Consider the following 14,227-nt stretch of genomic DNA (forward strand, 5'->3'; position numbering starts at 1 on the left):
TCTTGGGCGAAGAACTAGGTAATGAATTCCAGCTGCTTTTCCATGATTTTCCTAGATACAGAAAACACCTTCTACAGAGATTCTGAAAAGCATCTAGCTGCATTCCTGTAAACCATCATTCTCTTACACATGAAAGTAATTCAGCATTATAATACTGTATCACGTCATTCACAACTGGAAATAAGGATAAAATAAAATCATGTGTACAGCCCATTCTAATTCTACATCATGTAGTCAAAATATGGGGTCCCAAGGAAACAGAGTATCTATCTCCACCCAGAAATCTTGAAGACCAGGAATAAGACTGTTGAAAGAATTTGGCCTTTTTAAAGGAATTGCCTTTTTAAAGGAATTACACACATAGGTTAGGACATATCTCCCAATAAACCCCAAATTTTTCTGTTGGGCAGCATTCATCAGATTATCTGGCAAAATCGTAATAATTAATTAATCCAGATGTCCCTGATGCACAGCAGGTACACGTGACCAAAGGAGAAATAAACCCTGCAGAAAGGAGCAGACAGACACAGAATTTCTGAAAGCAAACATGCCAACTCACATGCCATTCAGGAAACAACCACAACTACTACTAGCCTTTCTCAGCCCTCTCCTATTAAGCACCAGACTCTACCATAAAGCTTAGTCTGAGAAGAGAAAAAAAGCTTTGCCTGTTACATAATGCAGCAAGAAGCACACACTACTGGCACTCATCTCTCAGCAACAAAAAAGCAGTATTTTTTTATCACTTTCATATTACACAATTCCTCTATTTCCTCTCATAAGAAGATCAGTATTTCCGTAGGAAATTTATAGGAGATTTTAGCAATAGAATATCATAGTGTCCTAAGCAAAAACACCATAAGATGAATTTTAGGCACATGCTTCCAGTAATCTAACTCCTACTTAAAAGGAGTGTGTTACAAATGCACTGCTGAAATGTGACAGATACCCATGCAGGTCAGTTTTTCTCAATCTCCTTTAGCTGAACCAGCATAAAGTTGCCAAGCTCTTGTAATTTTAAAGCAGCCATTTCACAATCACTTGGGTATTCTTGTCTATTTTGTGCAAACATTTTAGGCAGATGATAGAAATGACCTGACCCTGAACAACACAGATATTTAAGGAATGAGAGAGCAGACTTAGCCTTTGACTAAAAAAATGTCATGCCTATTATACTGAATGATTCTTATGAATCACCAAGAAGCCACACTGGGGGAAGTCAAAAGGTTACCAGTTAGGTGCATTAGAAAGTGCCCACTTAAGGCACATACAGTACTTTATCTGGATAGTTCTCTCCACTTAGCTAACCAAACACACAAAAAAAGAAACAAACTGATCTGGGTTGACCTAAGTTTTCAACAGTCATTAACTGATTTACTGTGCTTGATCTTTCACAAGCTTAGCATATATTCATGCTGATATGAATAGCCACTACTCTTCTTTCTCCTTTTCAGACACTTCTAATCTTTCACTTGGCAACAGACAATTGTCGAATAATAGAATAGCAAAACTGAAAAGAGCAAGAACTGAATGCCTTCCCAGCAGCACACAACTGAATAGCATAACTGGTTATTTTGCAACAAAAGACATCACATAAATTGACCCAGAATAAAGATAACTGCATTTAACAAGTTGTCAATCAGATGATGGTCCCCACTTACCTGTTGTGGAAGTTCACTGATTAGGTACTGAGCAAATTTTTGCAACTGGTCTCTTTGTAGCCGAGACAAAGACTCAGAAACAGGTGCTCGTAAGCACACTGCAGATGCCTGAAGAAAGAAAAGGACACACAAACTACCATTAATGAAGCTGTGTCCACCAAACTGATGAAGTGTCACAAACACTTGCTATGCTGATGCATACCATGCTTGGTCTTGATGGCCAATTATTTTTTCTCTGAATTATGTAGTGCCTTGCAGATAAGATGCAAATAAGCTGTCTAGGCTTTATAAAAACTGGTTTTAAGTGTTTTTTTCAAGGAAAGTGCTGTAACAGCTGTGCTTAAGATCTGTTGTTGCTAGCAATTGCAGAAATACTGGCAGAGACTTCACAAACAAACCTCTAAAATAGGACATTATCCCTTAAGCTTCTGGCAAACGAACCAGCTCTGTGGGGGACTGTTTCACAGAATCACCACCATCTCATTTATCTCTTTAGAGTTTTCTTAATTCAGTCTAAAAATCTCTTTCCATATCTTAGAACAAATTAGATTATAAAAAAACCTCACCACTAGCTTCTTAACCTTTTTCACTCCACATAACAAAAATGTCCCACTTAAAATTTAACCCATACACAGTCAAGAGCAGTTTGATAATAAAGACACTTCTGATATTGTCTTGTCTACACAGAGCAATATACCTTCCCTTGTAACTTGCTAGTGTCAGAAGTCAGTTTCTACAAACCTAAAAATACTTTCACTGTCACTTTTCAGGTGAAGAAAGGATAGGAGGCAAAAGAATGATTTTTATTTTACACAGGGTCCAAACTTTGAGTGTAAATAATATAAATGACAATTTGTTTTTTAGCCTCATTCTCCATATCCACCTTTTAAAACTCAAACTAAAAATTCAAAGCAGAACCTGTTTTTTGCCAGCTGTCCAGTCCTAAACACAGAAAGTATACCAATATTCTGATTATTTCACAAGAGTATAAATTCAAGCCAATTACACTTGTCCATTGTGAAATACTAACAAGCTTCAGCAAGTTATTAGAACTTATTAAAGAATCTAGAGTTGATCATAAGCATGTTAGCTGTAAAATCTTCTGTGCTTACCATAATCAAAACTTAATCCTTTGTGCTTCTCAGTTTCCCAAATTCAATTTATGCAAGACCAAACTCTCAACTAGTTGTATTTCATGTTGATTCTACGCATTTTCAACTGAAGTTGGTTAGGATATAAAATGCCTACATTTTGCTCTATGGAAGGCCACACAGATTAAAGCAGTAAAATAAAAACATAAACCTGACTGCTTGAAATCTTCAAGTCAAATAACAGTTAAGTGTTAAAATGAACTGGTGAACATAAAGGCCAACGGTGATCAAAATTACTTTCCTTCTGCACTCTGATCAAGCAACATAAAGAGTGGGCTTTCAAATCCTGTACTTACAAAGACTTTTCATAAAAGAAACTATTCGTGACCTTCCACTCTTTTCAGAGATGAAGAAACAATGAGCGATTTTAGCATTTAAATGAGAAATAGGAAGGGGCCAAAATGCACTCGGTATCTACCCTTAGAAATCTGCACATTACCAAAGACAGTCTGCATTTTAGGGGCCTCACACAATTCAGCCTGCAGACCGCAACTGCAAGCAGACATTTGCACAATCTGCAACCAAAAGGAGTGTCAAGAGCGACTTCCCTAAAGAGTGTGTAGTGCACAGAACTGTCCTGAGGAGAAGGGAGGAGGAGCTGTGCTGGATGCCTACATTGTGGATGCGGAAGAGGCAGAGCGCCACGACGTGAGCGCACCACTTGGCCCCGGCGCCGCAGGTGCAGCTGCACGACGTGATCCGGCACCGGTCAAACATCACCGCCACATTGTACGCGCCCTTGGGGGGCACCATCTGCGGGGGCACCACGGTGGCACTCAGATGGAAACCTGTGGAAATTCACAAGTGCAAAGTTACTCTTCAAGTGTTTGGGGAAAAGGTTCACCAGAAATACAGGTGAATGCTATTTAAACACTGAAACAATATGTCTGGCAACATCATCCATGTAAGGATGGACATGCATCTATAGCCTCCGGTGTTTCTTTTGTCCTCACCAACTATGCCTAAACATTAGCAGAGAAGCATAATGCATTGTAAGAGACCCCAACATACCAGTACATTAATTAATTTCTCTTATTATTTAATAGAGAAAAGTGGAAGTGGACAAAGTCATCCCTGAAAACAGTCAGGTTTTGTTTACAGGGTCAAAGCTAGACTATACATACACATTTTAGGCATAACTTCTGTGCTAACTCTGGCAGCAGTGCAGAACGGGCCAAGTGACTTGTTTGGAATTATTTTCAAGTCAATCAATTTTCACAATTTCACAGTCAACCAAAGAAGGCAGCACTTAACCTGGACACTTTCACTTTGCGGCTTCAGAAACTACCCATTTGTCATCGATTATGCACCTCCTTGCAATTTTGTTAATATCCCTTTCTTACAAATCATGACCTCAGAGAAAAAACCAAAACCTCTTGCTTAGACTAAAACAACGTAAAGGAGAAATTTTAGAAATAACACTTGAATCTAGCCCCATTAATCAGTGACCATAAACAAATAAATTATGACAAAGGACTTTAAGAAGGCTTAGCTTCATGTAAACTCATGAACAGTGCTTATGAGTTGTACTCATAATGCAGCCTCCTCTGGAGATGTTGCTCATCCAGAGGGATACGTATGATAAGGAAACGGCCAGCAGGAGCATGATCTTCTACCTGTCTTGAAGGTGCCCATCAGCAGTTAGTAATCCTCTACAGCAATGAGTATCAGCCTCAGATCCTTTCTGCTAATCTGGAATTCAGTTTTCACAAAGCACAGAAAGCAGCGGGGCATCAAAGTCATAACCAAACTTCAGTCCAACAGTCTACCTTAAGTGGAAAAATATGGCTTGGGATAGATAACAGCTTTTCCATCATGAGGACAAGGAAGTAGATTATAAATCCACACTAAGTTTTTATTATGATATCATGAGATAATAAAAACAATGGTGTTCAGGAGTGCACATGACCTGCTAAATTTATTCCATTTAAAATAATGTGCATCATTCTCCTCCTCAAAATATAATCCCCACACCAATACAAATTTGCTCTTACCTTGCTTAACCTTTCTATTTGTCCTGTTCACCACAATTCAAATCCTCTCCCTGATGGGAGTGATTATTTTGATTAGTACACATAATGCCACACAAATTCTTCAGCCATTTTAGCAATTGGAACAGAATCAAAACAAGGGAAGGCATTCACACAAAATTACTGCACTGCTTATTACCAGATACAGTTCTAATTTATGTTCCACATTTGGTTAATACAACCCAAACAGTTCAGCTAGTCCTTCTGTTATACTAAAAGCAACTCAGAGTAAAGCTCTGACTTTCACATAAGCAAATTAGGAATTTCATGAGTCGGAATTGTAGCAATTCTGTTACACTGCAACAAAAGAAATATACAAAAGGTGTTAGAGAAGACTGGATTCCAGCTCCAAGCCCCTTCCATGACATTCCTTTTTGTATACAAACACAGTTAAATGATAACACAACAAGGGAAGAACACTTACAAAACAAGACAAAATTTAAGGAGTTTAACATGACATATCACAAGCTTCAAATCAATCTGTAGCTTGACAAACATGTCTGACACTTACAATGCTAATTCAAGCAGTACTGCCCTGTATATTCTTTTGCAACACCAATCTTGCTGTACTTAATTGTTTGTGGGATGGCACAGGAAAGTATATGAGGAAAGCAATCTGGATTATAATTAATGGTTTCTTTTACCAGGAAAAATGAAAAGAATCACAGAATCTTTGAGGTTGGAAAAGACCCATAGGATCATCAACCTAAGCATTAACCTGGCACTGCCACATTCACCACTAAATCATGCCCCCATGTTCCACATCAAGTCATTGCAACATGGCTTTCTTCATCACTGTTGTGATGTAGGAGCAGTTCTGATGCCTCTACAACAGTAATAGAAAACACACATCTCTGCTTAGAATTTAGGAACTTTTGGGAAAAAAAAAAAGGGAAAACAAGAGCTGAACAAAAGTTTTTACATGGAAGGCATTTTTGGACAGTTGTTTGTTTTAAACCAAGACATGAGAACCTCTAAAAAGTGGAGACACTATTGAAGGAGAAGCCAAGTTAGAATCCAAACTGAACCTGCTGCTGCCTTCCTCAGCTGTTAAAAAGAAACTAAGACTATGATAAAAAAGTCCCTGAAATCTACAACGCACCTGTTTAAGAACAGCAATAGTGTCTTCAGTGCAACAATGTGGGTATATGACTGCTACAAAGAGAATGGAGGGAGAAGGTCTACAAAAGCCAATTCCATGTGTATATACAGCAGAAAGCTGTAAAAAATTGGGGGTTTGAAATGTAGTGAAGAGGTGCTACTGTTCAGAAATCACAGATCTGAATATGCATGTAGACAAAATGACTAAGATTATTTATGGTTAAAAAATAAATCTTAGACTACAAATGGAAATGAGACAAGAACTACACAAAGCACAAGTCAAGATTTTTCCTACTGAACACAGTATCACAATGCACTGCTCAATCCCCCTCCAAATCAACTCCCCCCTCAAGGGCTGCTTCATTTCCTGTGTATCTTCTCCCATTTGTCAGTGTATGAAACTCAATACTGCAACTACACAACCTAAAACCATTTGCAGTGGACAACGGAAAATACATTCACCCCCACCTCTGCTGCCCAGCTTCTGGGCTGCTATCAATGGAGGGGAAAAAAAACCACGATTAGATACAGTTTTTCTCCTAAGGACAAGGCAACCTCACTATTTAAACAAAGTTTCTTCCTTCCCTTCCACACACATACTCCTTTGTCAAGAATCACAGATGCCTCTATCTGTACTTGAGAAGTTTTTCCCCTGTATCACTCACCACCTCCTCTTTTTCCCTACTCTTCTGCTCCCCCAAACACAGGTTTTGCATTAATATTCCCAGCCTTTGTTCATGTACATTGCTTTACACCTCCTCATCTTTTTAATGTATTACTGAAACAAGTGCTGACCACAGTCTTTTACTGTCTATCAAATATTTTGCTCTTTTCTACTGTCAAAGTCCCAGGAATCGCTGAATTTCAGCAAGCTGCTTTTTAACTCATTTTCTCTGCCTCAAACATTTGGCTTCCTGAAGTTTAGCAGGCTCCTCAGAGGCCTCTCTCAGCATTTCAGTCATGACATTGGAAGATTATTAATGACCTCAAAAGTCAGTTTAATCCTATTTAGCAAATTTTTCAAATTCAATGCTGACATTCCAAAGTTACTATCTGGTCCCACTGACACTATGCAAGGTAATTTTAACTCAATCTGACTTAAGTACAAGGAATCTCTTCACTTCCATTCCAAGAATTCCTCCTATTGCTATTACAGTAGACACTGGCCTAGGTAATACCCTTTCAGAAGCTTTACCCTGTATTCAGGTAACAGTTCATGCAGTTTGCCTATCTCAAAGGCCGTCTCTTTCTCTTTTTGGTCTCCCCAAACTTTTATAGCACACCTCCCTTTCATTCACTTTCTGAGGGCTCTTTACCTAAATTTATTCATTTCCCTCATCACTCAGAGTTAAGTATTCCTGGTTCTAATAACTAAACAGGCCCACAGAAGCTTCTATCCCTCATCACATCAAAATACAACAAATTTCCTAAATTTTCTTCTTAACATTATACAGTTTTTTATATTATCATTTTTCTTATTAGAACAGGCTCACTTCCCACATGCTGAATAATATTCTGATTCTGAAGCTCACACTTGCAGGAAAAAAATCTGCATGGGATGGACACAGCCCACCTTGACATACTAGCAGTACCTTCCTTTCACATAATGCCTTCTGGTCAAACAGCTGCCACTGAAAAAGCTATCTCAATATTCTTCTTTGCTTCAAAGGATTTAATGAAAAAAACAGAATCCAATTCTTTGTATAGATAAAATTAGCTTCTATAGCCAAAATACACGAAAAGAACAAGACAGTAGGAGAAGCTGTAAAAGCTACTGTCCAACAAGAAGGATTTCCATCTGCCAAAATACTACATGAATAACTGTACAATTAATAAAACTCTTTTGTTACAAGAATAAACCTAGCAAACTTCCTCTGTGCCATACAGGTACTTTAGGCATTGGTCATTTGATCAGACAGCTAGAAAGTCAAGTTCTCTTTAGCAATGAAGAATTTAAGCATTATGGAGAAAAAGGTATCCTATACAGTTTTTTGGAAAATGCTAAGACACATTAAGGATCAGAACATTTCTGACCTTTCAGTCCGTTTCACAGCTGAGCTGGTTGAGGCCAAAATAAAACATAGCATTTAGCTCAACACATTACAAAGAATACATTTGGCAGGGAGTTTCAGCTAAGATGCCAGACAAGCTTGTTTTGAGACACGGTCACAGCACTGCTGTCCCATTGCAGATATGATTTTGGGACTCTGAAGTATCTGGAGACGTGGAGCTGCACTGTCCTTACCTATCTGGAGAGGGTCTTTGACAGCCCTGACCCGGAAGAGCTGCTCCCCTCGCTGGAACTCATCTGCACTGCCATTCGCCAAGCACGAGTACAACCTGCGAGACACAAACACAACGTGTCAGGATCATCTGCTTTTGAGAAACTTCCCAGTATTATCCTCTTGGCTGACATGGCTTTTGAAAAACCCTTGCTATCTTGAATACAAAGTCTTGCCATTTCAACATTACAATTCCACCACAAAAATCACTAGTCTCTTCCTAACTGGGTTTGTGAATAGCCACCAGCAGTTTTAGGGATGTCCACCTAAGGCTCTGAAATACAAATTCATTCATAGTCTAAAATTAAGCCTTCATATAGTATAGTATCGTTCAAGGTCTAATGTTAGCATGCCACAGTAAAAACTCCTTCTAGACTAATTATCTGCATGCTCTTGTGAGGTTTCTTTATATCTGTGTTCATCAGAATAATGAGCATGTACAACCAGCTGGTTCACTCTGCTCCCAAGCAGGTGATCTTACATCAGTACTCCTGACACTACCTCCCCCAACTGATACCTGAACCTTAGACAAACATATCCAAGAACTTTCAGCAAGATTCTTTCTAAAAGAGTGTAGTACCACTACTTTGCAACAAAATTCTGAATGCACAGTTACATGGGTAGACCTCCTGTAATATAAAAGATTCAGCAAAGCTTAGAAATAGATCTAAAAGCAGAAAATCTTTGACTATGTAGTCACATAGTTAATGTGGAAACATAAGAAATATAGTCATCTGACTATATCAATTCTGATCACTGATGTGTTCAGCAAATTCTGGTTCTCCTATTTACACAAACAAAAGGATTGCACAGCACACTAAGCAAGCCCTCTCTGACAATTTCTGAAACCAGTTAAAGCTCTGACTCCAGCAACAGGTTCAAATTGGAAAGATGATTTTGTAAGACTGACATAAGGACAAAACTCCACAAGCTAGCCTAGCCTACTGTTAGCCAAATTAAAGGATGCATTTATTTTGTTATCCTTCACACAGAACCTAGACATCTACATGGCTTTCCTGGCACATATGCAAGGCAGCTCACCCCAGAATAAAACCCCGTATCACAGCATATCCCACAGTAATCTATCCATGTATTACAAAAGGCACATGAGAGCCACAGAAGCACCAAATATACAGGACATCAAAAGGACAATGATTCTCCTCAAGTGAACAAAATCTTTTCTTAAGCATCAGTGAAAAAGAAATAGTATTTATTACCTGATATCCTCCTCATTTTCTGGGAAACTCCAGAAGGCGATTCGAAGCTGCAGTTGTTCGGGCACTGGAGGATAAACTTTCTCCACCACCTCAAATGGAATGTGAAATGCAACCTGTTTTGCAGAGAGTTCCACCAATGGGATCACCAGCCCATCTAGAAAGACAAGAAACAAAACACAATTCGCCATTCAGAGAACAAAACTTGTGAGAGGCTAAAGATGTCAAAGCTCTTCCAGCTTCTTTTTTATCTCACTTCTTCCACCTTCTCTTTTATCTCTCATTAAAGACCATTTTTGACAGATAGTAAAGTAGCACAGAAATCTTTTGAAGAGTTTTGAAGAGTTGTCTCTCAACTCTATGATTGTTTTCAACCACTCAGTGCACAAATCCCAAAAAAACAGTCCTTGGCCAAAAGAGCTGCATCAGCCTAGCAGTTTGTCTCCTGCCAAAACTGACATTGTTTAGAAAGACTTAATGCAACCAAGTATTTTCCCACACATTTCTGTCACAATGTGGCAGTGACATCCCATGAATTCCAGTAGTCTACACAAAGAATTAGTCCAACATATATGCACAAGCAGCAATGGAATGGTTATCCAGGAACCATAGTGTTAACTTTTTTTGACAACACTGAGTATTCACCTATTTACAAGGTTTTAATTTCAATTAGTATTTGTTGGTTTATTTCCTTCACCACCACCTTTCATATGATATCTGCCTTTATACTTCAAGTTTCTTAGAGAAGCAACTGGGATTTCACGTGTCAGCGCAGTGCTGACTACACAAAGCTCATGAGGATCTTAAGGCAGTAAGAGCTTTATATGAATATATTTAACCATCACCTTTCTGCCAAACTAACTCCACTTTTTATGTTTTTAACTGCAGATGAAGATTTCTTATCATCAGACTGTAGAACCCTCGTGTTTCTGCTTTGCTCTGACCCAGATTACACTTTATACAAAATGCCAGACTTGTCATATCTGCAGGTACATACATCCCTGCTGTACTGAGCTCACGTCCTGACCCATCACTACAGCACCTTGGTTCCCCCATCTTCCAAACCCTGATGCCAAACCCCTAATTAATTCAGATATTTGATGTTATGTCTCTTTGCCTCCCTCCAGCCACTAAAACACCACTGGAAGCCAGGATGTAAACGAACTTGGCATTCAGCTTCCCCTCCACACCGGCCTCCAGACAGCATATCCAAGGAAAACTTAAGCCCTGATGTCAATCAGCACTTTCTCACCCTCTGCCTAGAGACACCCTCCAGTCCCAGCTGCTGGGAAAGACAGGAGAGGAGAGGACTTTGAAAGTGCATGCACACAGCAAAGCAGCCAACATTTCCCCCAGCACTGAGCAGACCCAACAAGCAAAAGGATTACATAAGTATGGAAAAACCCCACAGCTTTCAAACATCCACATTTAAGATTTTTTTGCAGTGAAATTAGATTCATTAGTTACTATTCCCTTCTCCCAGACAGAGTCAGTCTTTTGCCATCGGGGTTGGTTCTCCACCACCAATGATTTTTATTCTATGTTATAGATCCAGTCTCTATTTTACAGTGCTATAATCCCCTTCACAAATGTGAGAGAAGCAGATTATAAAATGAGTGAAATCGGAAAAAGATGTGCCCCTTTCTCTACAGCTAGCAGATAAATAAGCTTTTAGCAGAAAACTAATTTGATTTACACTTTCGACAACCAAAACAGGTGTAAAGCTTTCATCAAGTCACTAAAAAATATACTGCTTTTAATTAGTCCCTATAAAGTGTATTGTTTCTAATTAGTGCAACAGAGTCAAACTAATATCATTCCTGCTGTTACAGTAATAGTAGATACTGCAGAAAGTACAAATTGAGGCACTTTCATACTTGAAATTACTCTGAGCAATGAAAGGAGAGGTATTTTCCATGGTTTAAAATGTCTTTCTTCTATGGAGGTACTCTATTACACAATACTAGAAAAGAGTAAACTAAACAACGTCTACAAGTAAAAGGCTAAAAAACAACTTCAGTAGTGACTGAAACGCCTGTACATTCTTTTGAGAGCTGCCAGCCTTCAGCCTGGATGGTATTCCTTTTTACCATTCCTTTTTATAAAGATCTGGTGCTGGGCATGAAGGCTAGATTAGAAATACAACATGAGACCTCATCCACTCCAGTACTAGTCTAGCACAAGTCAGCCAGCTTGACTTTAATAATTGTACAAAGTAAGGTAAGGTAAGGCTGACTTGGCACTGAACCCATTACTGATTCATCAGCTGTACTGTGTTAGTAGTAATGAGCAGAAGACAGGTGGCCAATTATGTGGCATAACTGAGAACACACAGCTGAAACATCTTGGGAATAAGGTGAAAGCAGTAAAACCTGGAAGGGGAAAAACCATCTTACTTATAAGACCATGCGTGGTTCTAACATTCAGAATTTTCAATAAGGAAAAAGAGAGATTGACAAATTGTTTTCTACTTTTCAGTAAATTTCTACTATTTTTTCAATCATACTCCAAGGGTGTGTGAATTCACAATAGCTACCCTGGCACACATGTAAATGCCAAAATGAAGACATTAAACTGCCCTAAGTTTCAAGGAGGTAGTCACCCATGTAGCCAAGTTGAGACAACTCTACCTGCAATATGGCTCAGAGCAGTCTTAGAGGGTCTTTTCCCTTTTTACTCCTGTAAAGTCAGCTGGACAGTCCTACTTTGGTGCTAAAACTAGACTTCAAATACTCTCATCTGAGTCCCAAACAAAGAGAGATCTATTCAAGAAGTTTATTTCTGGATACACAAATCTTGGGTTGGTGGATTCATATCTACTTGTAGGTAGATTCATACCCACTTGTAAGAGGTATTATCAATAAAAAAGACAAAAGGTACACTCAGGTTCTAGAATAAATATTTTTTAGCAAAGAAGAAAAAGGAAGTCTGCTAAAAAAGTAAAAGAGAAAGCACCACAGCTTCTGCTCATAAAGGAAAAATGAGGGAGGGAGGGAGGGAGGAAGGAAGGCTGCAAATTTAATATTACAAAAATTAAACAGCAGTGAAGTTAAATTCTTGAGACAAAACTATCCAAGGGAGAAGATAATTTTAAATTGTGGAGCAAAATTAGCATGAATCACTACTTGCTCTTGGAAGCAGACATGACCCAACTAGAAGAAAAAGTACATTTAAAATCTTGGAAGAACAGAGTCACAAGTAAAGCATAAGCAACCTAAAACAACAATTCTCACAGGCTAAATGACTAAGAAAACCCAGGTCTGGAAGGGATTTTGAGAAGCGATCTAATCTATATCTCCTAACTAAAATGCAAGATCAAGCATATCTGAACCATTCTGAATAAATCACACCTCAATATTTACCATCACACAACATGCAGCTTTCATGAGGACTATCCTGCCCTTTTTGCAACTGTTTTGCATGAATTACAGGTTTGATTTTTACAGCCATTCTTTAAAAGCTGAAACCTTGCATAGATGTAATTATTCCTGCTGGAACAACAACAACAAAACACCTGACCCCAAAACAGCTAACACAAGCTGTGCACACAAACCTGCAATTTCACCAGCAGAACAACTTCTGTGCCAGCAGGACTTCCCACACAGAGATGAATGTGTAGCAGTTGCTTAACCTTTCCTATGAGAGAGTAGGCTGTAATAAGGTGCAGCCAACAATTACTCATAAAAACAGATCATGTTCAAAATGATGTGGCAGTATTCCTTCAGCACAGTAACCAAAAAACAGAAAAGAAACAGCTGGAATAATCAGCAGAACAGGGACCATGAGAATATCAAAGTGCTATTAAAACACAACAAAGAAAAAACAACTGGGCTAAACACTGAATGTATCTGTTATCAGGTTATTTCCATTGAGTTACTTTCATTTGATACACATTCTAAAAGTAAACTATACATACAAGTGAATGAATACAATGCAAGTGAACAACACGGACAGCAAGAGATAAGACACAGTACAAAGACAGGACACATGGCTTTCCCTGACTTTGGAAAAATGACATTTTAGGCTACATTCTCTTTTAAGAGATGAGTCTACAGCTTTGATGTTACAGCAATCCCTGGTCCCCATCTGACCTTTCACCTCACCTTTCTCACTGGCTTCACTCCTAAATGTAGTAAAGAGTAACAAAGTAATATAACTATACACAGAACAAGATGAAGAAAATTAAGTGAATCGCCCGTGATAGCAAAAGCTAGTCAGAAGAACAACAAAACTAAGAGGAAATATGCAGAGTTCAGTCTTGACTGGAGAAGGAGGTATGGGGGGTTGTTACAAAATCTGTTTTACAAATCTCGTTTTAAAAATAGTAAATAATTGCTTTTTACAGGATTTCCCATGTAGAAACATAAAACTGTTGCTGTAGAATGCATATACAGGATTTCTGCTTGTTTAATTTAACCGCCTGTCAGTAAAATGCCCCTTGGCTTAAGTCAGTGATACACTGTCTCTCTGGTATCACTTAAAACCAAAATGTGCTGAGAATTCTCAAACAGGCAAGCAGAGGAAGCATTGCATTTAATCATAACATACATAAACCAACTCTTTAAAAAGATTTGTTTTCTTACTGTTTTCTGTACATTTCCTTCTAAAATTCTGCTGTTGGTTTTAGTTTATTCTCTTGCTCTTTTTTTTTCTTTCTAGAAATTTATTCTGAGTTGATGTCTTTAAGAAGTAGATGCCAGAGAAATACAGTCCTTCAGGGCTCAGACCTGGCAAGAAATATCAGAAAACATCACCTTTGTCTTTAACTCTGTAATACTTGAGGGTGAA

At 38.5% G+C, this 14,227-nt stretch overlaps 1 protein-coding gene across 2 annotated transcripts in view; it reads right to left on the reverse strand.

The window, feature by feature from the left end:
* The window catches only part of ZSWIM8 (zinc finger SWIM-type containing 8), a 54,443-nt gene that overhangs the window by 25,493 nt on the left and 14,723 nt on the right, over positions 1-14,227 (reverse strand). For both annotated transcript variants that reach the window (XM_030951014.1, XM_030951013.1), the window contains exons 2-5: positions 9,443-9,596; positions 8,189-8,283; positions 3,428-3,600; positions 1,662-1,769 (exon numbers count right to left, since the gene is read on the reverse strand). In XM_030951014.1, coding sequence (XP_030806874.1) covers positions 1,662-1,769; positions 3,428-3,600; positions 8,189-8,283; positions 9,443-9,596 — 530 coding nt within the window. The remainder of the gene's footprint in view (positions 1-1,661; positions 1,770-3,427; positions 3,601-8,188; positions 8,284-9,442; positions 9,597-14,227) is intronic.

The sequence above is a fragment of the Camarhynchus parvulus genome, chromosome 6, assembly GCF_901933205.1.
Source record: "Camarhynchus parvulus chromosome 6, STF_HiC, whole genome shotgun sequence".
Taxonomy (NCBI): Eukaryota; Metazoa; Chordata; class Aves; order Passeriformes; family Thraupidae; genus Camarhynchus; species Camarhynchus parvulus.